This window comes from Lissotriton vulgaris, chromosome 2_1 (genome assembly GCF_964263255.1).
Source record: "Lissotriton vulgaris chromosome 2_1, aLisVul1.2, whole genome shotgun sequence".
Classification (NCBI taxonomy): Eukaryota; Metazoa; Chordata; class Amphibia; order Caudata; family Salamandridae; genus Lissotriton; species Lissotriton vulgaris.
In genome coordinates, this window is record NC_141687.1 from 1,725,230,223 (window position 1) to 1,725,256,777 (window position 26,555).

General features: G+C 43.6%; 1 protein-coding gene across 1 annotated transcript in view; it reads left to right on the forward strand.

Moving 5' to 3' along the window:
- Window positions 1-26,204, forward strand: part of LOC147733192 (uncharacterized) — a 77,830-nt gene extending 51,626 nt beyond the window's left edge. The window contains exons 27-43 of the mRNA XM_086957734.1: window positions 2,387-2,515; window positions 3,215-3,359; window positions 3,688-3,731; window positions 3,833-4,033; window positions 4,763-8,818; window positions 10,736-11,046; window positions 11,451-11,625; window positions 12,709-12,740; window positions 13,752-13,929; window positions 15,052-15,156; window positions 16,304-16,344; window positions 17,969-18,097; window positions 20,360-20,458; window positions 22,121-22,252; window positions 23,551-23,596; window positions 24,387-24,498; window positions 25,901-26,204. Of these exons, the coding sequence (XP_086813860.1) occupies window positions 2,387-2,515; window positions 3,215-3,359; window positions 3,688-3,731; window positions 3,833-4,033; window positions 4,763-8,818; window positions 10,736-11,046; window positions 11,451-11,625; window positions 12,709-12,740; window positions 13,752-13,929; window positions 15,052-15,156; window positions 16,304-16,344; window positions 17,969-18,097; window positions 20,360-20,458; window positions 22,121-22,252; window positions 23,551-23,596; window positions 24,387-24,498; window positions 25,901-26,117 (6,152 nt within the window). The 3' untranslated portion in view covers window positions 26,118-26,204. The remainder of the gene's footprint in view (window positions 1-2,386; window positions 2,516-3,214; window positions 3,360-3,687; window positions 3,732-3,832; window positions 4,034-4,762; window positions 8,819-10,735; window positions 11,047-11,450; window positions 11,626-12,708; window positions 12,741-13,751; window positions 13,930-15,051; window positions 15,157-16,303; window positions 16,345-17,968; window positions 18,098-20,359; window positions 20,459-22,120; window positions 22,253-23,550; window positions 23,597-24,386; window positions 24,499-25,900) is intronic.
- Window positions 26,205-26,555: the final 351 nt, after the last annotated feature.

The window sequence follows — 26,555 nt, forward strand, 5'->3', positions numbered from 1 at the left end:
TAGGTATCAATCTGTCTACCACACAGGATACATACCAGGTAATGTTATATTATGTTCCTAAAATTCCATTTACGCCTTCTCTTTAAATACTGTACCAAAGGGACACACTGCTTGATGCATATTCACAAAGGGCAATAATGTCTAAGCGGAGTTGGTGAAAACCTGCCTATAGGGCACTCTGTGTGCCTTACAGAGGTGTTTGGATGTCATACATACCAGTATGTAATACAAACTCCTCAGGGATGGGGGAAGGTGCTCTCAGTCTTCCCTGGTGCTGTGTTTTGGAGGGGTCATTTCCTTACTGTCTGCTCTTTTTTCAACATAGTAATTTGATGGTCATTAGGAATTTTGACAGTATGAAATGTATGTAAAAATGCCATCACGAGGGAACCACTTCGAAGAAAAGTAGTAACAGTGCATTTTAGTTTTAGACAACTAACGAAATAAGAATGAAAGATGTACATTGTTCAAGTAACAGTTAAGAATGAATATGTTATATAGGTAAAAGCATCTGAGAGTTTAAAAAGTTAAGAGCTACAATGAAAGACAGGGCTTGAGTTAATGTGGGTGGGGGCGTAGAGCAGTGGTTAGGTTAAGGGACAGATTAGGTTTAATATAAAGATTAGGATAATAATTAAATTAGGATTTGGAATAGATTATGGTTTAGGGTGAGTTTGAGGCAAGGTGTATGGAACCCAGATTTTTTAAAACAAATTGTTGTAAAACTTATTTAATACTGTCCATTTAATGATAATGGAAAGTTTTACTTCTTGAAAATTCAATGTAGGAGGTTTTTTTCAAAGTATTGAGGGCTTCATTTATGAGAAATGACACATCGCTGCGTGAAAGCAGCAATGCGTCAATTCTCAGTGCGCCCTCCTTGTGTCATCATTGATGCGTCATATTTATAAAATGACGCATCATGTCGTAAGGAGTTACAGATACGTCAGTATTTCTGACGTATCTGTAGGCGCAAAAGTGACGCATTGCTGGAGTGTGTCACAAAAGTGACACAACTCCAGCAATGTGTACTTTCACATGGGCAAGTCCCATGTTGTTAGTGCCTGCGTCAGTCTTACGCCTGCCATGAAGCAGGCGTAAGATTTTGACACATTAGCGGCCAAGAAATGGCACAGTGAAATCTTATAGATTTCACTGCGTCACTTCCATGACCCTTTCTTGTGTCAAAACACCCCCCCTTGCATACATTATACCTGGCGCAGGTATAATGTGGCGCAGGGGTTTACAAAGTGACGCATCTAACTAGATGCGTCACTTTGTAAATATGGCGCTACAAGGTGCATTTTTTACGCCACTGGTGCGTCACAAAAAGTGACGCACCAACGATGTAAAAGTGACGCACAGCCTCATAAATGAGGCTCTATGTTTCTAAAAATATTCTCCATTCCAACACGTAGCAGTTATTGTAGCGTGATCAAGCTAAGTGATAAGTAATATGACGATGAGGCTGATCGAGACTCTGTCCTTCAGGGTGATGGTGGACTTTACGTTTGTCACCCTGATGGTTTGCCACCTGCCAAATTTAAAGCTAACCACTGGTCCTCCCTGCACCTTGGCAGGAACCGCTGTCATGGCAGTTGCTGTTATGGTACAAAAGGTTTGGTGGACAGCAGCTGTTGATTTGGACAGCAGTCTACAAAACTTTAACAAAAAAATGTCCCAGTGTATGTTATTGAAAAACACAAAAACGAATAACCTCTATACCCGGCCTTTTTCTCTCGGTGTGGGGTTCATCATTCGCTTTTTTCTGTCCATCCCTGCCCGATGTGACCTTGAACGGAAGAAGAAAAAAAGGACATCACATCATACACCCTAAAAAGGGTGGGGGGCCATCAGTTTGACAGACAGGGAACTATATCGCGAGCACCCTGTTTGGAAAACTCTAACTCAACCCCTATGTTACTAGAATACTCACATTATAAATTGATTTTGAGTATTATTGGTGAAGTCTCTAAAGTTTGCTTCCAGGCAAACGCCAGCTAGGCACTTCTGGAGATCCCCAGCCAAGGATCTAAGTCTTAGCACCAACTCGTGTTAACCAGATAGCTTAACACACAGTAGCCGGACATGAATTGGGTAACATTTGCATATATCAATGGAGAATGTACGAAGGAAGATGTTCAGATGGAATCTGCTAATGCCAGGAGATACTGTAAGACAGAATCAGGCGAACTATGGATGCCTCCCTTGCAAAAACATTCACCCTGCTCCCTCGTGTACATTGTGCCTGTCAGGCCTTTGCTAGTCTGTGCCCTCGCAGCGGCATCAAGTTGCATGTATCTAGCCATATACAGCTTAAAACACATTGTTGAAATAGCAAAAAACATAAAAGACAAGAGGTGCTCCATTGTCTTTCTCTCTGCAGCTCTGTTCTGCGACTTCTACAACCCAGATGGGGACTGTGAGTGGCACTACAAACCGTGCGGCGCCCCATGCATGAAGACCTGCGTCAACCCTGGTGGGAAATGCCTTTATGAGTTGCCCGGCTTGGAAGGTATGGGAGAAACAAACTAGACTTTGTCCATATTCTGATCTGTTTTCAGCAGTTATGATCATTAGAAACAGCCCATACTCGACAGTAGAGATGTAGTCAGGGTGCAAAGGAGAGAAGTTGGTAAGTTGTCTTCCCAAACTAGGCTTGTGCTGGGGTTCAGAGCTAACAGCCCTGCGATGGTCGGACGCCAGAACAAAGACTAGGGTGTGTGAAGGCCCAACATATTCAGAGGGGAAATCTGTGGCCAGCTAGAGCTTTTTTCCTTAGATATGTCTGCCACAATATTCGTTCTCTCCACCCATTCTAAAGTCTAAATACTGTGGGTCATGGGGGAAAGGTATTTGGAGTTCCACCATGATAGCTTCAGCAGGTTAAAATGGCACATTCCTTGCCGTTCTCAGCTCTCCTTTGAGGTACCAAAGTGTTTTTAAATCTCTCATTCGTCCAGATGCCAGTTCAACTCTGATTCATACCGCCAGGGATGCTTATAAGCAAGGGGAAAAACAGATGGCTAAAATATCAATTCTTCCAATAGCATCCTTTCAAATAAGAGACAACATTGCAGAATCAAGGCCATCCTTCCTACTAGCTCGACTCAGTGGGTTTCGAAAAGATTTGACAGGAAAGCTATCTTTTTTCCTTCTCACCGTTCCCTTGCTTTTTCATTCTTTTCATATGTTGTTTTCTGAAAATCTTTAGGTTGCTACCCCAGCTGCCCAGAGGACCGACCCTACTTCGATGAGCAGAACATGGCCTGCACTGCTAACTGTGGTTGCTATGACAATCATGGCAACCTCTACAGACCTGGGTCCAAGATCCCCAGTGTGGAGAACTGCATGTCATGGTAAGGGAGGATGAGTGACAGGGCAATTATATTGCATATGACCTCCTGGATAAGTGGTTGATGGCTTCTTTTATTTCCTCGTGGGTAATCATCATCATTTTTGGTTGTCCTGCCTAGTGATAGCCCTCTCTCTGGGTCTCTGGGACCTATGTCTGAATTCTGTGAAGGAGAAAAAATAATACCTTTGCATGTTTACTTGGTTGATTAAAAGGTGTATGCGTTTGAGTGTGTGGGCTGCTGGCAACAACATTTAAATTTGCCCTCGAAAATTAACAAAGCATGAACGTTTGTGAGGCTTGTAACTCATATCTACCTTCTCTCCAACTAGCTCGTGCATTGCCAATGACATGAAATGCAACTACGACCTTACAGGTAAGATGTCAAGGGTCGCATGCGCAGTATAGTTTTTTTTGCGACAGCACTGGACTTCCTAGGAGCGTGAACATTCCCTGACTATGTGCTTGATTTTTCAGCCTGTTTTTGTTCTTATGGTGGCAAGAAGTACAAGTATGGTGACGAAATCTACCGAACAGGAGATAACCTGGGAGGCTGCTTTGTAGCAACCTGTGCAGCCAATGGCACAATCAACCGCCATATTACAGAATGCTCAACCGCCGCACCCACCACAGCCTTCACCTTCACCACTGGCACGCCCACTTCATCGCACACCAGCGGTAGGTTGTTTGTGTTCTCTCTGATAAACTTCCTCCTGTGGTCAGGGTATTTACATTTACTTTAGTCATTAGTGGGATCAGTGGGTAGGACCAGTAATCGAGCTGGACGGCCCTATGGAGGTGTTGATCAGGACAGTGGTTTGGCATAGAGACTGTTATTTCTGAGTAATTTGGTGCTTTGGCACCAGCAAACCTCAAGATGTCATTCTCTTGCTTACTTCAGCATTGCAGGAGCTGTTTGGTTTCAAGATCCCCCCTTTATTATGAGACGGCAGTCATTCAGTAGCAAAGGCAGTGTGACTTCCTATGAGCAGGCACCATCAGTACCAGAATCATAGTGCCTCCTGGTGCTACATGAATCAATATTTGTGGGTCACTGCAGAGACACCAACTTTTACACGCGGGAGGGAGATGTATAGCTTTTTATTCTATAGAACTTGAGGAAAATCGCGAAAAGTTGAGGCAATGTAGTTACTTTGGTACTGCAGCTGCTCTTGAATCTTGCAGCAAGTGGGATAAACAACACTACAATGTATTCCAACTTGAACTTTTCATTAAGATTTTTAATTATCAGTAATTTATGCCAATTTACAATCATGCAAAGGGTTGGATCTCAATTATTTGTACAGTACCATGTAAAGTACTGGCATAAAGGAGAACATGTGATTCTTTTTCTCAATGAGTAAAATAGTAGGTAATATTGTTTGTCCTTTTCTCTGCCCATCACAGCACCACCCACTCCTACCGTCTGTGTCCATGAGGTGTGCAGCTGGACAGATTGGCTTGATCATAGTTACCCAGGGTCAGGACCTGAGGATGGAGACTATGAGACATTAGAGTTAATGGAAGAAAAGGGGGAGAAGGTTTGTAAAACGCCAAAAGAAGTCCGCTGTCGAGCTGCAGATTTTCCAGATTCCTCTTTGGAAGAAGTCGGCCAGGTAGTGGAATGCACCCCTCAAACTGGACTTAAGTGCAATAACATAGATCAGAAGCCAGTACGCAAGTGCTACAATTTCGAGACCAGCTTTTTATGTTGTTCCTATGTGCCTTGTGGTTCTACGCCTTCATCAACCACCACTTCGGTAACAGAACCAACCACAACCACAGGAACTACAGGGGCCCCATCAATACCTACAGGCACAGAAACAACTACAAGCGCTGGCACTACAGGGACACTACCAACAACAGAAAAACAACCAACAACAACCACTGGTGTGACAGGGAGACCATCAACACCTGGCACTGAACCAACTACAACCACTGGTACGACAGGGTCACCATCAACACCTGGCACTGAACCAACTACGACCACTGGTATGACAGGAACATCATCAACACCTGGCACAGAACCAACCACAACCACCGGCACTACAGAGACACCATCATCACCTGGCACAGAACACACTACAATAACTGGTACTACGGAAACACCATCAACACCTGGCACAGAACAAACCACAACCACTGGTACCACAGGAACACCATCCACACCTGGCACTGAACCAACTACAACTACTGGTACCACAGGGTCTCCAACACCAGGCACAGAACCCACTACAACCACTGGTACAACAGGGACACCATTGATCCCGGGCACAGAGTCGACCACGACCACTGGTACCACTAGCACTCCAGGGACACAATCAACACCTGGCACAGAAAAAACCACACCCACTAGTGCCACAGGAACACCATCGACACCAGGCACTGAACCAACTACAACTATTGGTACCACAGGGTCTCCAACACCAGGCACAGAACCCACTACAACCACTGGTACAACAGGGACACCATTGATCCCGGGCACAGAGTCAACCACGACCACTGGCACTACAGAGACACCATCAACACCTGGCACAGAACACACTGCAACCACTGGTAAAACAGAGACATCAACAACATCTGTCACAGAACCAACCACAACCACTGGTACCACTGGATCACCATCAACTCCTGGCACTGAACCCACAACAACCACTGGTACTACAGGAACCCCATCAACACCGGGGACTGAGTCAACCACGACCATTGGTACAACAGGGGCTCCATCAACTTCAGGCACAGAACCAACTGCAAGCACTGGTACAACAGGAACACCATCAACACCTGGCACGGAACCAACCACAACCACTGGTTCCACAGGAACACCATCGACACCGGGGACTGAATCAACCACAACCACTGGTTCTACGGAGGCTCCACCAACTTCAGGCACAGAACCCACTTCAAGCACTGGTACAACAGGAACACCATCGACACCTGGCACAGAACCAACCACAACCACTGGTACCACAGGAACACCATCGACACCAGGGACCGAATCAACCACAACCATTGGTACTACAGGGGCTCCGCCAACTTCAGGCACAGAACCCACTACAAGCACTGGTACAACAGGAACACCATCTACACCTGGCACAGAACCAACCACAACCACTGGTACCACAGAAACACCATCGACACCAGGGACTGAATCTACCACAACCATTGGTACTACAGGGGCTCCATCAACACCTGGCCCTGAACCAACTACGACCACTGGTATGACAGGAACATCATCAACACCTGGCACAGAACCAACCACAGCCACTGGTACCACAGGAACACCATCGACACCAGGCACTGAAGCAACCACAAGCACTGGTACAACAGGAACACAATCAACACCTGGTACAGAGACAACCACTGGCACTACTGAGACACCATCAACACCTGGCACAGAACCAACCACAACCACTGGTACCACAGGAACGCCATCGACAACAGGCACTGAAGCAACAACAAGCACTGGTACAACAGGAACACAATCAACACCTGGTACAGAGACAACCACTGGCACTACAGAGACATCATCAACACCTGGCACAGAACCAACCACAACCACTGGTACCACAGGAACGCCATCGACAACAGGCACTGAAGCAACCACAAGCACTGGTACAACAGGAACACAATCAACACCTGGTACAGAGACAACCACTGGCACTACAGAGAAGCCATCAACACCTGGCACAGAACCAACCACAACCACTGGTACCACAGGAACGCCATCGACACCAGGCACTGAAGCAACCACAAGCACTGGTACAACAGGAACACAATCAACACCTGGTACAGAGACAACCACTGGCACTATAGAGACACCATCAACACCTGGCACAGAACCAACCACAACGACTGGTACCACAGGAAGGCCATCGACAACAGGCACTGAAGCAACCACAAGCACTGGTACAACAGGAACACAATCAACACCTGGTACAGAGACAACCACTGGCACTACAGAGACACCATCAACACCTGGCACAGAACCAACCACAACCACTGGTACCACAGGAACGCCATCGACAACAGGCACTGAAGCAACCACAAGCACTGGTACAACAGGAACACAATCAACACCTGGTACAGAGACAACCACTGGCACTACAGAGACACCATCAACACCTGGCACAGAACCAACCACAACCACTGGTACCACAGGAACGCCATCAACACCAGGCACTGAAGCAACCACAAGCACTGGTACAACAGGAACACAATCAACACCTGGTACAGAGACAACCACTGGCACTACAGAGTCACCATCAACACCTGGCACAGAACCAACCACAACCACTGGTACCACAGGAACGCCATCGACACCAGGCACTGAAGCAACCACAAGCACTGGTACAACAGGAACACAATCAACACCTGGTACAGAGACAACCACTGGCACTACAGAGACACCATCAACACCTGGCACAGAACCAACCACAACCACTGGTACTGTAGGAACGCCATCGACACCAGGCACTGAAGCAACCACAAGCACTGGCACAACAGGAACACAATCAACACCTGTTACAGAGACAACCACTGGCACTACAGAGACACCATCAACACCTGGCACAGAACCAACCACAACCACTGGTACCACTGGAACTCCATCGACAACAGGCACTGAAGCAACCACAAGCACTGGTACAACGGGAACACAATCAACACCTGGTACAGAGACAACCACTGGCACTACAGAGACACCATCATCACCTGGCACAGAACCAACCACAACCACTGGTACCACAGGAAAGCCATCCACACCAGGCACTGAAGCAACCACAAGCACTGGTACAACGGGAACACAATCAACACCTGGTACAGAGACAACCACTGGCACTACAGAGACACCATCAACACCTGGAACAGAACCAACCACAACCACTGGTACCACAGGAACGCCATCGACACCAGGCACTGAGGCAACCACAAGCACTGGTACAATGGGAACACCATCAACACCAGGTACAGAAACAACCACGACCACTGGCACTACAGGTACACCATCGACACCAGGCACAGAACCAACTACAACCACTGGCACTCCAGGGACACCATCAACATCTGGCACAGAACCAACCAAACCCACTGGCACTACTGGAACACAATCAACACCTGGTACAGAGACAACCACTGGCACTACAGAGACACCATCAACACCTGGCACAGAACCAACCACGACCACTGGCACTACAAAGACTCCATCAACACCTGGAACGGAAACATCTACGACCACTGGTAGTACAGGAACAGAATCTACACCTGGTACTGAACCACCCACAACCTCTGGTACTTCGGGGACACCATTAACACCTACTACAAAGCCAACCACGACCACTGGTAGCACAGTGTCCTCATCGACACCTGGTACAGAACCCAGCACACCTACGGGTACCACGACAACAACTACTTCTGTTACAACTACCTGCCACTGCAAAGTTGGGGAGAATCTGATTCCTCCTGGTGAGTGAAGATTTTTTCATGTTAATGAGATAACAAAGATAAAAATCACATGCTTAGCAATTGCATTATAATAAGGCAGGAATTCCTATATTATTTGTGCATTTAATCAATATTAGGGTTTTTGTGTCAAGGAGAGTCACTGCATTAAATTGCACTAACAATGATGAATACTGATTGCTACTGTAGACTTTCATCGTCCAATTATAGTAGGATATGCCCTTCAAACAAAAAAGTCTGTGGAGTTTTGAGACAGGAATTTATTTAGTATTTTGAAAGAAATATCACTCTAGTGCCTGTCCTAAAAAGGATATCTTATCCTAAAATGTTGTTTAGTGGAAGGATTTATCTGAAAAAGAAGATGTAACATGCCTTATGGCCAATCGTGTTTAAAGACCCAAACTTTTATTCCAGTGATCCTCATTTATTTTTCACAAATTCTACAATTACTAAATGTAGATTGCAAAGCTGTACGCAAGTGGGATTTAACATGAAAATAGTACCCAATAAACTTGTGAAAAAACAATTAAACGATTTTCAATTTCCATTCCAGTTTGAAATTTGTGAAGTAAAAAGCGTTTTACTGTAAACTCGTGAGAAAATGGCTCCACCATTTTCAGTGCCAACCAGCCCTTCCAAGAAAAAAGTGTATGTTTCCGCAGAATAACAATCCTATGGCCCAGATGTAGAAGTGTGACATTTTGTGCACTAAGTATAGCTCAACGATCAGGATTTATGCTAGACTTTGCTAATGTAATAAAAACTTTGCACACCCCAACTTCTGACTCACAACCGAGGATTCAGCACTCCTCTCTGCATGTAGTGCCTTATTTACATTGGGGGACTATCCTCTAATGTCTGAAAGAAGTGATAAATTCGCTTGATGAAGAGAATCATCTTTTGGTATTTTGCCCACCATACAAATCATTAGGTGGTAAAATATTCTATCGTAGAAGCTTCTCTGAGTTTAGAACTTCCTCTGGAATTGATCAGATTTCCCGTTACCACCTAATTCTAAAATGGCCTCTCATTTTGAAGGGTGATCTCCAATGATTGTGAGCCATTGATCAAAAAGAAGTGAAGATAAGAATGGGATGGGAAAACATAACTTGCCACCAGAGTCTCTCCACTGCTGGCCACCAACCTTTCTCTTAAGATGCCAACCCAACAGATTTGAAAACTTTGCAGCCATCAGGAATAAAAGCAATCAGGGGCAAAGTCGTCTCAGCTTACAAAATATCAGCATGTTGAAGAGACTTCAGTTCCATAAGGGGTCAATTTGCCTTAGATATATGATCTCTGGTAGACTCATAAGATTTGGGAGAAGGGTGTGTGTCAAAATGTAGCTATTGTTGAAGACTACCAGCTGTTCAGTCAAACTAGTTAAATGAGATTTTAGCAGCAGAGGTAACACCTACATGACATACATTGGGGGCTACAATGCTCTTACGGAACCTAATGTTTTAAGGGCGTGATCTGTTTTACTTAAAAGAGTGCCTGTCTCCAGTAGAGTGTCACTATAGTTCATGCTTTATATCACATGACATTACGTCAACTATAATGACTTACTACATTGCAGTGAAAGTATAAGTAAGTATGTCAGGAGTTAAGAATAGTAAATATATATTGATGCTGCGTTACAGTGATTAGGTCAATGTAGTGAATGTAAAAATGCAAAAGGTCGATAATATTGACCTTGATTAACATTAGAAGGTGAGTGAAAACTCATATTGGTAAGGAAAAGACAGACATAAATATCTAATGCTGGAGATAGTAAATGAGAGAATTTGTAAATTGCAGGGCCTTTCCTACCTTTGGTAACACAGCTCTTACCATCAAAAGAAGAATTATTTTGCATGTTCATTTTCTAATGCTGTCGTTTCATCACTCACTAGCAATTGTGCTTTTCGTATTATTCAGGTGGCGTCATCTACAATACAACAGATAATGAAGGCTGCTTGTACTTTGCCATTTGCGGTGCCGACTGCACACCTGTGAGGTCCAAGGGTCCCTGCATAACCACTGGTACCCCTCCGCCACAAGTCACTTCGCCAATCATTACTGTGACACCAGTTACTCCAGAAGGTACAACTGAAACAACCACCCCAAACACAACTGAAAGGCCTCCCGTCACCACTACACCTTCAAGCTCAGGATCGCTGCCAACCACTCACAAACGTCCGGACTACAATATCACCGATGGCTGTGAAAGTGTAGAACCCTGGAGAGAGGTAAATTGATATACCAGGCAATCAATTCCTGCAAGTGAGCTTTTTGGGTTAATTGTTCGGTCAGATCTCTTTGTTTATTTACTCTCAAGGTAAATAGAATAATATCTTACAAATTCTAGTTTCACAATTCTGAGTGGATGGAGTTGTAAAGGGAAATTGTATGAGCTTGCTGTCTGAAATGTGTGCCTTTATGTGCTGGGACTCGTTGTTAAAAGTATTTATCAAACTTCAGTGTGGTGAAGACACTGCCATGCCCTACCCAGTAAGTAAAATAAAAAATGCTGATATCGCTTTCCGGACAATTGATATGACGTGATGGCAATAGTACCCAATCTTAGGTAAAAAAGAATGACGTATATTTGGGAGTCTCCACCTCAAAGACTTAAACCAATTTTTTGTTACAGATTGGTGAAACATGGGAAATTAACAAATGCACTAACGCAACCTGCGAACTTGGCGGGAACATCACCCTGCAGCATGTTGAATGCCCAGCCGTCAAGGAGATTACATGTGACAGTGGATTAGCTCCCAAACAAGTCTATGACAAGAATGGCTGTTGCTTCCAGTACGAATGTGAAAGTAAGTGCTGCCAAAACCCAAGCAGAGGCAATGTGGGGCTTGTGCTCTCCCGTACTTTAAGCTTTGAGCACCTGAGGCTTTACAAAACCATTCTATTGACAATGAACAGCCAAAGAATCATGTAAAATCTAGATATAATAGTGAACCAATGCTTGTGTGAAGTTCAGAAGGTAGGGTCTTGTGCCTTCCGCTCTCCCTCTTGTTATGACTATGTTAAGTAGTGTCCTACAATGACACCCTTTGATGGGAAAATGTAAAGGATGCATGGGCATTGGCAGAGATACCCCTTCCACTACATGTCTGTGTGCACGGAGACATCCACAGCATTGGGAATACATTAATTCTATGGTAATTGAGGAAACGGGTACAGAAAATGTCAGGAAACTGAATTTTGTAGTACATAGCTAGGAATTTAGAAAGTTCATCCAGCTACAAATGTTTGATGCACTGAGTGGTCAAACCACTGTTAGCTTACACAGAAAACACTCCCTGCTTCTATGTCAAAGTGTCAGACTATGGCTGTGCTCTGTCACTGCTTTTGGGCTCTTTTAGAATTAAATAGATAAATGTTAGTAACTTCTCTTATGTTAGGACACATTTTCATTATAATGTAAATCGTGATGATGGCAGTGGTCCCTTACTGAAATCGAGTTTTGCAGTGTCTCAGCCAACTGCCTCAGCAACTTCCCACTGGTGATGGTTATGTTGTTAAAGGATAGCCTCCTCGGGGAATAAACATAGACCCTACCCAGGCAGTGAGGAACAAATCCACTGATGCTTGGTATCCAGAATGCACCGCATGAGCTATCTCACGCTTCCCTACATGCATCCTCCTGAGGTTCATTTCACCGAACCATCCCCCTCTAAAAAGAACTGGTTGAACGGACTGGTCACCCTTTCCGCTCCTTTGTTGCACCGTTTGTCAGAATTCCCAACCTTGTTTCCCTTGACTTTGTTTAGTCTATAAACTGTGGTTCTTGTTAGACAGTAGTTGGCTGTGAAAAACTTAGCTATAATTCTAAAGACCTTCATGTGGAATGGTGTTATTAACTCAAAGTAAAAGCCTGTCCTTTCTTTATTCAGGCTGCGTGGGACCTGATGGAAAACCTAGAATGGTGAGTCCACCTTAGTACATTTACTACACTGGCCTTCATCTCATATCCGAAATATATAGCATTCTCTGGTGGGCAGCGGCTTTTAAGTTTCAGTTTTTCCTTTGAGATTGTCATGGTGTGTGTCTGTGCGTTCTTATGTCTGTCTTGGAGTGCCTGTGTCTATATGTATCACTCTAGTTACATGTCATGGTATGTATAAAATTGTGTAACAAGTGTGCACAGAAGGCAGCATTCACTGCAGATTATATCTGGACTCTCACCTTGTCGGCTAATATCCCAGTTAGGTCAGCTGTCGAAATGCTGCTGGTAGTATTTAGTTTAAAGAAAAGTCTATACAGAGGTATAAGGTTTCATTAGAACTGCATGACATAAAGGGCAATCACTGATTACGGCTTTGTTTAGGGTTCTGTTAGGGGTTCACAGTGAAGTAATTTATAATGGTATACAATACCTTACCCTAGCATACCATACACAGATAATGCACATATGCTGTTTAGTGCTGTAGTAGGGACCTTTCTGCACAGCAGCGAGGTACAACCGCTTGTAAGGATAGTCAATTTTACATTTCTCGTGGGTGGGGTGGGTTGGGCGAGACTTGCTTGGGGAAGTTCTGACTACTTGGACACCTTTAAAACATGCTTATTAGCCTGTAGGTAGTGTCTCAATTGTGTAATAGGTGTAAATTCTGAGTATCAAATAAAAAGATTGTGACGTCTTAATATAATGGACAAAATACCAAGAACAAAAATATTGAAAGATAAGTATGTATGGATTTTCTCTACCTACCTCCACATATATATACCGTCATGGTATATATAGCTCTGAGCTACTTAGAAGCGGGGTTAACAATAGTACATATATGCTTCCCTGTATGCACTTACCTTTTTGACAGTTTGATCATCCATTTTGTCTGTGATATCAGAGTGCCATGGCATTATTGTACTTGATATTCCAGAGTGCGACCGCGTAACATGTTGTTTTAACCCCCTGTCCTTTTACCCTGTGGTCCAGCCGGGAGAGTCATGGACAAGCAACTGCCAGAAATGCTCCTGCAACATCAATACCATTTCAGTCCAGTGTGAAGAAATCAGGTGTCAAGAGTCCACTCCACCGGCATGTGACAAGGAAGGGTTCGAGCTCGTTGAGGCCCCAGTTCCAGATAACCCCTGCTGCACCGAAATGACATGCAGTAAGTGATTCCTTTCCTGGCCCCTTAGTCAAGAGGAAGGCTGCTTATCAGCCTATGTGCACATTGATTTTACATTACCGCCAATTTCTCATTCCCAATTCAAGCTGACTTAACTGCCTGCTCCTTTTGTCCCAGCCCATATATTATGAGTATTGGATGAACATTTCACTAAACTGTCCTACTCCTAACGCAAGTGGCAAAAATACTAAAGAGGGTGACTTACTTGGCAAAAGACCGACTTAAGTGACTTCAGAAAAGGGATTGGACGGCCTGTCTGCTAACAGCATTATAGTAGGTTTAACCCCTTCCATGCTGGTGACGAACCCCAGCCGTCACGCTCTGCGGCGCTCGTGTGCTGATGACGGCTGGGGTTCGTCACGGCCCGCCCTGTTCTTTTGTTTACCGCACAGCGGCGGAAACGGCCCAGCATGGAAGGGGTTAAAACCCAAGGTACGTTGGCATGCCACATCATGTCAAAGCAGTACCATTTAGCCACAGTGCTTGACTGTGGAGCTAGCCCACTGGTACTACCTGCACCTGGCAAAACTTTCCTTACCACTCTGCGATTATTTAAATGGCCATGACAATCGGGTTCTACTGAAGCTAAGAACCCATACTAACCCATCCCAACTACAAGTGGTGTGCCAAGCCAAAGCAACCCACTAATTGCTGTCTCTGCATAGAGTGTGCACTTTCCACTTGTGGCAACAGTTGATAGCCTTGTCTAGTACAGCCATGGCTAGGAATAAAATCTGCTCCCTTTACCTATCGATAGAAATAATATATCTGGAAGGCATATCTAGATTTGACAGAAGTCCAATAACCAATCACTGGTAGTGATTGGTATAATAGATGATTAACACATATATATTTCTATAAGTGTGTATAGTAATGGTGTCCATTATCATAAATATTGTTTCAGAATTTGTGGTTCTGCCTCAAAGCCATGGCTGTAATAGTTAACTCTATGCTAATCTCTTGACTCCAGACATCTTGCACCACTGCCCCTGCGGCAGGAAGGGCTGTGTCTGGCTACAATACAATGTCTGCATTAATTAATCTAGGACTGTAATTAATGTGTGGTGAAAAAGTTTTCAATGCCCCTTTCCTTTGTGTTTACAGAATGCAACCCCATAATGTGCAATCCAGATGTGAAGAAATGCGAGATAGGTTTCACGCTGTCGTCCATCCTTTCAGCCGGTGACTGCTGCGCCAAGATGGAATGTGGTATGTGTTCTGGGTTCTCACCATGTGGTACAGATTATAGACTGTGCATAAAGATACTGGGGTAGCCTGAATGTTTCAGATATGGGTGGATCTAGTAGATTTAAATTCCCAAAGGGTTCACCTAAAGTCTAAAAGAGTAAACATTCGTAGGACAACTTCCACTGCACAGACTGTTGCCTGCCATTCATTGACGTATGACCTAAAGTTTCCGGTTGGTCTTGTGGCAACAGGATCCGTTTGATGTATGCATGGCGAAAGAGCACCCAATTTTCTAAAACTAAATGGTTTTGAGGGAGAAATCTAGTAAGATTTCTAGATATTATTGAGCAGGCATGTACCTTCCTATAGGAAGAAACTGAAGAACTTCCTTGATCAGGGAGTTGCACGTGATCTGAACAGAAATAGTTTGTTGTGAAAGTCAAAGCACTTTAACACTGGGTGTTAGAATTAATTCATGGGAAGGGCGTGGCTGGTTCTACATTATTTTGCTGTGAAGTGCCATCCCTGAGTCTTCTCCTCTTCAAGTAATGCCTGCAGGAGTGCAAGAACCTCACAAAAGAGTGCTCTGCAATAGAGGAAGGGACACATTCCTTTCACTTACTTTCCCAAAGGCAGATGTCCTGGTGGCTTACTCGGGGTGTAATGTAACAGTGGCCTTGATACATGATAGTTTAGATACATAGGCACGTTATAAAAAACTCATGTTCCCTTTCAGTTTATTAAAAAACATTTTTTTTAAAAGAGCTAATGGTGGAAATGCTCAGTGTTACTTTGTTGCCCGCTTTGCCTTTTATCTTTACTTTGCTGGTCATTTCTGAATGTTGGTACAGGTGGTAGGGGGTATCTTGTCAGACTAACACTCCACGAGGGTTCAGAACTCTGGTGCAACTTTGAGACTGCAAAGAGAAAGACTCCCCGTTGTGACCAGTTTCTATATGAACTTGTGTCAGACAGATTGCTTGAAATTCTCACGCCTGCGGGCCAATTTATAGCATAGAAGAGCTCTCTGAAGAGAATGCACTGAAAAAGATACAAGGTTGACGTTTCGTTGTTACTGAGGAAGACTAGGAGATATAACATCAGTTGAGATTACTTATATAGCTATACAGAAAGTGACCTACCACCATCTTCTTTTTTCTCCCTCCAGTGCCAGAAAAAGTCTGTGTCTTCAATAATGTTACATACCAGGTAAACTATTGTTCTTACTTCTTTCCCTCATGTGAGACTCTTGCCCCAGAGGGCTTACACCCAACTTACAAGAAAGCCACGTGTTAAATTTGGAAAGCCTGTAGGGGGACCAGTATGCCCTGTGGATAGTAAATAAAACATTTCGCCTTAGATTGGCAGGTTTAACAATTCTATATAGCATGCTCATAGTTACTTGCCATTGGTCTTCTGTAGCAATCCTTGGCAAGCTATTCTTCCACAGGGTCTCTGGTAGATCAAATATCCCATCCTCCTTCTCCAATATTTGCCAGTACCAGCAAGCAACTTCCTTCTTAAAGACCTCTCGAATAGAGATGGTGGAGAATACACATCTTGGGTCAGATGGTCAAGAAGGAGCTTTGAGAGGGGACCAGACTCAAAAATATGTGCGGTTCACGCCCCATTACTCTAGACCAGCCCAAGAGACAATAACAGCCCAGAGGTCGGAAAGTAACAAAGATATGGGCGGCAAGACGGCAAATGAGGATAAAAAAAAAAAAAAAAGAAAGCCACGTGTTCCCCATGCAGCACTCTTAGAGGTACTGCCAGATTGAATCGTTGTGATGGATTCAGCTGTACTTTCCACCAGAATGTCGATGTATCCTTTCATCCATCTTTATGTAAATGTTCCGGCTCTTTCTCTTTTGCTGGTCACTACCTGTTGCATAGAGTCCACAGTATGCAACAAGCAACAGAGGGAATACCTTAGGCCCATCTGCTTTGAAGTAGACCCACTACTCAGGGCTTTAAGTGGGAGGGGGCTCACCGGGTCTGAGCACCGGCAGTTTTTTAAAGGGGGCCTCGAAACGGGTTTCTATCGCACTCTGTTTTGCGCCCTGGCACAGGCGGTCCGTTGTTTTACGGACTGCAGTGACAGCTGGCAAATCGATGTGCGCTGCTCACACTGCTCACTTCTCACAAGTGGAGAAGTTATGGAATGACGTAGTGAGCGTTGTAGGGGAAGGGAAATCCTTGCTTCTTACATCTCCCATGTGTCTGCTTTTTAAAGCACAAGACTCCGAACGCTGTTGCGAGTGAGGGGGCCCTATTGAATAGTGCACACTGCAAATTACCACTTCTCTTTTTGAAACTGAGGAGCAGCAACATTGTCGTGGTCTCATCAGGGCTTTAAGTGGAAGCTTTTTCAATATTATATCCAAGCCATAGTAGCTGCTTATTTATCTTATGCAACTAGCAACCATTAACAAAGCCCATAGTCCTGACTTGTTGTAGGTATGATGTTACTTGTATCATATATCTAGATGCATTGACAGAAACAGCAAAATACAAGTCGGGCGGCACACTTTGCTAAGCACAGATTTTTAGCTTATGTCTTTTAAGCCACGACCTTAATTACATTGGCCACACCCCTTTGAGAGACCCCCCAGTTTTTTCATCCCACTTAAATCCCTGCCTTTGCGTTAGTCTCACAGCCCCTCATCTGGATCTTTATCGCTCCGCAACCCCTTTCTCTGTAAATCTTTGACCTTTTTCACATCTTTAATCCACATAGACCAGGCAGCCTTCACTGACTCTACCACCCCAACCATGCATGATATTGATTTCAATGCATGACCTAGAGCTGTTTTTGTTTGACTTCCTCTAGCCTGGATCCAACATCCCACAAGTCAAGGGCGCCTGTAAGGAATGTGAGTGCACGGATCAGATGGACCCAGACACCCAGTTACTCACTGTGACGTGCCAGGACACGATTTGCCAGAAAGACTGTTCAGAGGTAAGAATCTATACCGTACAAACTAGAGTAAGACTCCTGGCATGCTATAAACCTCCTCTATTTAGTCTACTCTCTGACATGCTCGTAAAGTAAGCAGGTGTTGTAACGTAAAAAGTCCTAATTATTAAGCTACAAGTTTATTTTAAGATGGACAGCAAGAAAGGGGTACACAGCCAGATCAAACACCTGGATCAGTGTATATTAGGGGACATCCTACACAATAAAAAATTCTTAATACCTTTAGGCCCCTTTGACCAGTGTTCACCACCTTCAAGAAAAACTTACTTTGCCCAAGAGTGAATGGATGGGAAAACTTATTCCAGTCTCTTTTCCACTATCCTGAACTGGCAAAGTGCGAGCAGAGGCTCGCCCAGTGTGAGGAGGAAATAGCTGTCTGCCCCCACGTGCACAAGGACACGAAGGAGGTTTGCAAAGATCCCACCCTCACCTTGCCCTAAGGTCAAGAGGGGAAATATCTCCACCTAGCGTCACCTCCTTGTAATCCCCCTCATGTCCTGGGAGCAGGGTGCAAGGGTGTGTAGCAGGGAACCCGCTTATCTGTGGTGCGTAATAATGTGTGAGCCATGGAGGAGCGTGCTACTTGCACCCGCTACCGCACCTTGTTCCCCCTCCTCTATGGTCTGCAGTATTGGGCAGTTCTCCCTGGATGGCAGGGTTGTGATATACCATGAAGGTAGCGTCATAATGCCTCAATGTCATGATCTTTAAGTTCTTATGGCAAAACCACTGTTGATATTAATCAACCTTAACTACTTTTTGACTATATTATACTTTAAATACAGCTGCAGGGAGTATAATATGCCATTAATTACCATTGTTGAGTGTGGTGTGGGGCCTTGATTCATGGGAGGCAAAGCCTTGTGTAGGTCATAATGCTAACATCCCGCGCGCATGGTACTAAATTGCATATTACACTTATTGGAAGTCGACCGACATGCATGGTTACTACCATGCAGTTTTTAAGGTGCAGCCCATATAATAAAATGTATATAGCCATGTTCAGACCATGAGTAGCTACATGTATGCAGTGAGATAGAAGCACAATAACCAAGCTTTGTGAGTATGGCCTCATTTGTTTTCTTCTGTCACCTGATTCTAAAATATGATCTGTGAGACCACAAGCATTGGCTTCTGAAATCATTAAAGCTGTACTGCTATAACATGAAATTTGACATTTTGACTGTAATAATGTAAACGTGATTTATTCATTCCAGTTGTTCTAAATATCATGCTATTTGGCCACATCTGTTTTCACTGGCATGGGATACATATATAACCATATCATGTTTGGGTGCTTCTATTACACAAAATGCGCTGGTATAACAACTCATATTTCATAGGGAACTGTGAAATATTTTCAAGCTCAAATGATTGGGGTCCCAAATGTTTCTAGTGATGTTCACGATTCTCTGGTTACAGCACCTCCCTAGAGGGTACATTATTCAACCACTAATGAAATGTCATGTAAGGAACTACATGTGACACGCGTTGAGGATGGAAATAGCCTCCTGCCCCCATTCGAACAAGGGCTACAAAGAATCCACTCTCACTTTGCCCAGAGGCAAATATTTAAATATCCCCCTTTCCCCACCATTAACTATTCAGAGGCATACACTATTTGGTGGTTGACGTTGTGCTGTAGGGTTGTGCCACGATGGAAATATAGAACCTAGTTCAAGAAGTTTGTGAGTTGTTTGTGTATTTGGCGAAGTCACTGCTAACAGATTAGTCATCCTTCACTCCCTTTCAACTGTAGTTTTTCAGGCAGGGAATACTTTACCCACCGATGCAGGTAGTTTAAACCCCTCTTCATTACTCTGTTGTGTGTGGGGGAGGCCTGATTCACCAGACGTGAATCCTCACATCCATTGACAATGGCAATAGATAACACATTACATGTGATGGATTCAGACATGTAGGTAACACCATATTGTTTCTCTTTAACTTGTAATGTGCAGCACTTAAAACCAAGGGTATATGGCCTTATGGAGAGCAGAAGAGGTTAAATGCATGCAGTGAAACAGAATCACAATAATCAAGCTTTATGGGTATGGCTTGTGTGAAATATTTCCAATCTCAAAATCTCAAATGAGAGATGTTTCATAAATGGTTCTGGTGGTGTCTGGGGTTCTCCTCCTGATTTGGTGGCCTCTCACAAAAGGGTGCCACATACAATAAATAATGAAATACATCTCTAGTGTCATCGTCTGACTGCTTTTCTTTGACCCCTCTGTGATGCAGGGATTTGAGTATACTGAGACGCCAGAGGAGTGCTGTGGAAAGTGTGTGCAGACGAAGTGTGTCATGAAGACACAGAACAATGAAACCAAAGTCCTTGAGGTAACTCTGCTGTGATGAATGTTTCCACTCTCCTGTTCAAGAGCCTTGTGTGTCAGTCTGGCGCTGCAGCATAAGCATCATGTTGAGTGGTTTAGATGCTGTTACTTATTGGAGACAGGTCCAGCCTTGTCTTGCAAGTACTCAGAGTTCCTGCATGCGGTTCCTTTGACCCACCATCCTTATCCAGTATCACTGTAATGAAACGAAGGAAGGACATGGGAGGGTGCCTGCCGTAGGGCTCACAAATCACCGAATATGTCAATCTATACACCAGCCAGGGGCCTCATTTATGAGGCCTTGCGTCACTTTTAAGCCGCCGGTGCGTTACTTTTTGTGACGCACCAGCAGCGTAAAAAATGTGCCTTGTTGCACAATATTTACAAAGTGACGCATCTAGGTAGATGCGTCACTTTGTAAACCCCTGCGCTACATAATTCCTACGCCAGGTATAATGTATGCAGGGGGGCGTTCTGACGCACCACAGGGTCATAGAAGTGACGCAGTGAAATCTATAAGTTTTCACTGCGCCACTTCTAGGACACAAATGCGTCAAATTCTTACGCGTGCCTCACAGCAGACGTAAGACTGACGCAGGCCCTTTCACATGGGGCTTGCCCCATGTGAAAGGGCACATTGCTGAAGCTGCATAACTTTTGTGACACACTCCAACAATGCGTCACTTTTGCACCATACAGATACATCAGAAATACTGACCTATCTGTAACTCCTTGCGCCAAGATGCGTCATACTGTAAATATGATGCATCATTGGTCTCGCAAGGAGGGCGCAGTGAAAAGTGACGCATCGCTGTTCACGCAGCGATGTGTCACTTTTCATAAATGAGGCCCCAGGTGTCTATTACTTACTTCATGGCTGGCCTTCCATTAGAGGACACAACTAATGTATTATCACTGGACTTTGGGAGTGCCTTTACACTGGCAAAAACAGATTGATGGTTTAATAGGGAGCAACAAGAATGAAGCGGCAGAAAAGCTGTACATTTGAGTCCTATTTCTCCATTTCATGAGCCGCTGGTACTTTCAGAATAGCTGATCCAATTATTTAGCATAAATCTTGGTAGTCCTCTGTTTATGCTTGCATGAAACGAGGAGGTGCCCTGGGATTATACATTTACATTTAACAAGTATTTTTGACAGTGTCTGATATAACCATGTAAACGAATATGACTAGTATGAAGGGTAAAATATCTCCAAAGGCACCCAGTCTCCTATTTAATTGCTGTGCCAATAAGGAGACATGGCACAGAAAGATTTAGAGCAGTTTAAGTGGATTGCTTGTAGGTAGGATATACCAGTTAGACATCAGATAGGTTTATGATAGTCAGCATATCACAGTAGCCCATTTTCTTTTTGATCTCTTTGAGAATAAATATATTTGACCAAATATAGGAAACAATGTAATATTCTTGCCAAAAGATAGGATAATATGTGGGGGTTAATTATACATTTCTATTATTATAAATGACTTTAGTGAAATACGCATAAAGAATATATATTTTTGTAATTTACATGCTTCTGTTTCCTTTGGGTGCAATGATGGTGCGGTGCAAACAACACCCATGGTGATGATTTGTAAAATAGGACCTTGCCTAGGCTTTTCTTTAAAACCCGCTCACCTGTTTTAATTTTTTTTTTATTTCAGGTTGGAGAGATATGGAACCCATCCGGTGATGACTGCGGCATGCAATATGAGTGTGAAAAATTCAATGATCATTTTGTCGTGTCCTCTGTGAAGAGGGTGTGTCCTGCCCTAGAGCCCGCAGACTGTCCAAATGTAAGTCTTTCTAACCCCTCAATAAGTACTCTTTCATTGAATCAATTTGGGTCACAAATGGATGTTATTATTTTCTTAGCTTAGAACATCTGCCTGACCCGTCAACATTTCCCTTTCTGTCTCATATTCACAACTCCTCCCACATCTTCCTCCCTGCATATTGTGTCAAAAAATTTGGAGTGTGTCAGACTCGTGGCAATTACTCTATCTGAAAGCTGTAATGACTCACCTTCTTTTGGGTGCCTCTTCCGACTCTAGGATTGTTGGATCAACCATCAAAAGAGCAGTTAGATTGCAGAGCGAATGATAGATCCTCTTTCGATCAGTTTGTTGGTGCTGGCACCATCTTTGGCTGGAATCACCTCTGTTGCATATCAGAGCTCCATAGAATATGCAAAGAAAGCTCAACTGACTGGTCCTGTTTCATAAGATACAAACACCCTTAGTTCAGTCCTTTGTCTGTCTTTGCTACTGTATTGCATGGTAAACAGTTTGCCTTTAGCTGGTAGTGAACAGCCTTCCAGTGTGTTATGGTTGCCTGGTTCGTATTGTCTGTTGCCTACAGAAGAAATTCCATGGAAGTAGCAGACGGACCTTCTACTATCGACTGACGCTGAACTTTCCCACGCTTGGCATTTTGTGAATTAATATTATGTATCGAAGATAATTTGGTTCCATTGGCAAGCCCGAATCTCTGCCTTGCAGTACTTCAGTGGCTGTATCTGTCAATCTGGTTCTGTGCATTTCCAAAATAACAGTTATCACTGAACAGCTTTGATTCGCTCATAGGGGACCTAGAATCGAAAATAGGAATATTCAAATGACATCTTTGAGAGTATACATGAAAAAGTAATTACTTGGTGTAAGCCATTGCTCAGTAACTGTACAGTGTTTATTATATTTAGTTGCTTCGATCCTGCTGTACCATAAAGTGTCTCACAATAGCTGATCAACCCTTTCCAAGAGGGTATGTTCCTCCTTTCCTCGGCTGTCCTGGTGGTCCTGCGAACTCTCTTCTAGTGATCCCTATTGTCTTAAAAGTGACTTCTCTGCTCCCTTTCTAGTCAAAGACAGTGTACTCCCTGACGGTGCAGGCAGTCTCTAATTCACATATACATCTTCCGTGGTCAAACTATTTTTCTAGGCAGAGAAGTGGCGGTTATGAGTAGGGATTCAGATCCCTGGCACAGCCTCCTGCATGGTCACGTTCAGATTGTTGAGGTTTTTGAGAAAATTATACATTGATTGGTCTAACCAGTGTCTGATTTTTCATATTTCCATATCTTATTTTATTACAGGAATACAGACAGAAGACCTCCGATGGTTGCTGCGAAATCTGTAAATGTAAGTAATTGTATTGTAAGTAATATTATTGTAACATGGAGCTGCAAGGGATGTCTCTTATAAGCTTGAGATATCTCTTCTTGACTCTTTCTGTTTATTTTATTTTTTATAGTAATAGTGCGTCTTTTGGCAGATGTTTTTGATTGGCCATACTGTGTTGTTTCTGTAAGGTTAGGCAGACCCCTCAGTGTTTTCTAAGTGTCCATCATTTGCGAGAGAGATTGAATGAAGGAGTAACTGAGTGACAGCTTATATGCTACGTTTTTTTGAGGGGTGTGAATAAAGTTATGCTGTAACTATTTACTAGGAGCAATAATTGATGTTTGTCAGTGTTGTGTACAATTATTTGACAATACTTGGAAGCATGCGTAACATCGTCAGTGCTAGAAGAGAAGTTATCTCATACAAGACTAAGTGACATCTCACATGTAGGAGCAGATCTTTATGCCTTTTTTTACTCCCTTTGAGTTGGTGGTCTTCATGACAGATGTCTAGTTTTGTAAATGATGAGTCACCATGCACTGATTTCTGGTTGTGCTGCATGTTATGGTGAAGGAGGTACCATCTTACACTGGTTTTACCTGAGATACAAGCTCGGTGAAAGACAGTGAGGGTATAGGTGGTGACTAAGGTTCTCTTTTCACTGTGTTGATAATAGTCTTGCATAGTTACTTTTGAGGAACATTTAAGTACAAGATATCCACCCCCTTTCAATTCAGAATACAGAAACCAGCAAAGGAATATTTCACCCTGTGTAAAAGATGTTGACTTTTCCTTCTAATTCTTACAGTGCCCCAGTCATCTTGCACGCCTCAACCCAAGGCAACTGTCCTATCTCATGGAACATGCAACACAACCGTTGAGCTGTCTGAATGCGAGGGGCTTTGCAGCAGTTCCTCAGGGTAAGTTGCAACATACAGTACAATGCACTAGACTAGATCCAAGCAGAGTGTGGGATGATCACTATTCACCGAACTGGATCCCGTGCCTGGCAATTGAGAGGCTTTTTATGAAAACTGTTGCATTGTTGCATGAAAACTGCAATGCAAAAGTTTTCACAGTGTCCTCCTTGCAACAGGATAGAAGTGACATATTTAATATACGGCGCTCCATGTCACAAGAAGTTACAGATATGTCAGTATTTCTGACGTATCTGTAGGCGCAAAAGTGACGCATTGCTGGGGTGTGTGAAAACAGACAACTTCAACAATGTGTACTTTTACATGAGACAAGCCCCATGTGAAAGGGCATGCATCTTACGCCTAGGTGGAAGGTGTAAGATATTGACACCGTACAGTTCTAGAAGTGACACAGTGAAATCTTATAGATTTCACTGCACCACTTCTACCACCTTTTATTGCGGGGGAATACCCACCCTGCATAAACTATACCTGAAGAAGGGATAATGTAGTGCAGATGTTTACAAATTGGGGCATTTGCTTATACGCGTCACTTTGTAAATACACCACTGCAGTGTCACAAAAAGCTACGCAACAAAGGTGTAAAAGTGTTGCAAAGCCTCATAAATAATGCCCTGAGTGGTCTGTTATCCCCACAACCATAGACATTTCACTGCTCTGCACTTATCAGGTGTGTCATAGTCATTCCTATAGCACTAAATTATGCCCTGCAATGGAGTCCCACACATTTCCTTCTCACTGAGCCCAGGCTCTCTTCACTGCATTCCCACCCTTTCCTTTCTCACTGAACACAGGCACACTTCATGGCAGTCCCACTCATTCCCTTCTCACTGAGCCCAGGCACACTTCCCAGGCACATTTCACGGCAGTCCCACTCATTCCCTTCTCACTGATATGAGACGCTCATTCTCTTCCCTCTTACCCCACATACTCCACTGGAGTGTCACTCATTCCCTTTTCACTGATTCTTGACACTTCAGTGGAAGCACTGATCACTGACACTTCAGCAATATATTTGTATCTTTCAATGAAGTATTACTAATATCCACATCACCCACCCAATATATGTCAATGGAAATGTCTCTAGATTACTTAACATCTCTTGTGAATGGAGTCTCACTCACAGCTGTATCAGGTTTTCTCCATCTTGTAGTTTCACCCATTCCTTTATCCCTGGTCTAAAACACCTACTGGAACTGCAAATTGTTCCCCATGTCACATTATTTAATGGAAACAAAAATCCATTGTTTTATGCATTGTGCCCGAAATATTACTCCTCAGTGCTAAATTAATTGAATTATCGAAGTATTAATAACTATGTATTTTACACATTTGTTACTGTAGATTTTTAAAACCTGTTGTTTCTTTTCCTTTTGCTGGACAGATTCTCCTCCATGACTAGAGCAATGGAGCATAAATGTTCTTGTTGCCAGGAGCTGAAGAAAAGTAATAAGACAGCAGAATTGGTCTGTGAGGATGGCACCAGCATCAGCTTCTCCTACGTCAGCGTGGATGAGTGCGGTTGTGTGGGCACCGTGTGCATCCCCGAAGAGGGCACATGGGCAGCTCAGCAGGAAAATAGTAGAAGGCGCAGAAGATAAAACACTTGCACCTAACTACAGCTAACAGGACATGTAAATTTGCTTCACCTGTCTTTTGGCTACCTAATAAACTTGCTTTGAAATTTACTTCTTTATTGTTGTTGTTTCCGCCAACATAAAGGTGACCGCCTAGGCATTGTCAGAATGCTGCATTTATAGAAACAGAGATGACAGCTCTTTTTGCAAAATGGGAAGAATTGGGTGACTATGGCTGAGAATGGTCTTCAAATAAAGTGGAAAATAGGGCATAGTATGTTCCTTTTACCATACCTGGTTTTAGGCATTTGTTGAGTGATTGTAATATACTAAGGGCTTGGATGTTGCTCCAGCAAATTATCAGAATAATGCTCTACTGCAAAAACAGTCCTTTGCATCTATGTCAATAATGATCAATGTGCCCATCCTCAGGAAGAGAAAACTCTTCCATCCCTTATATCC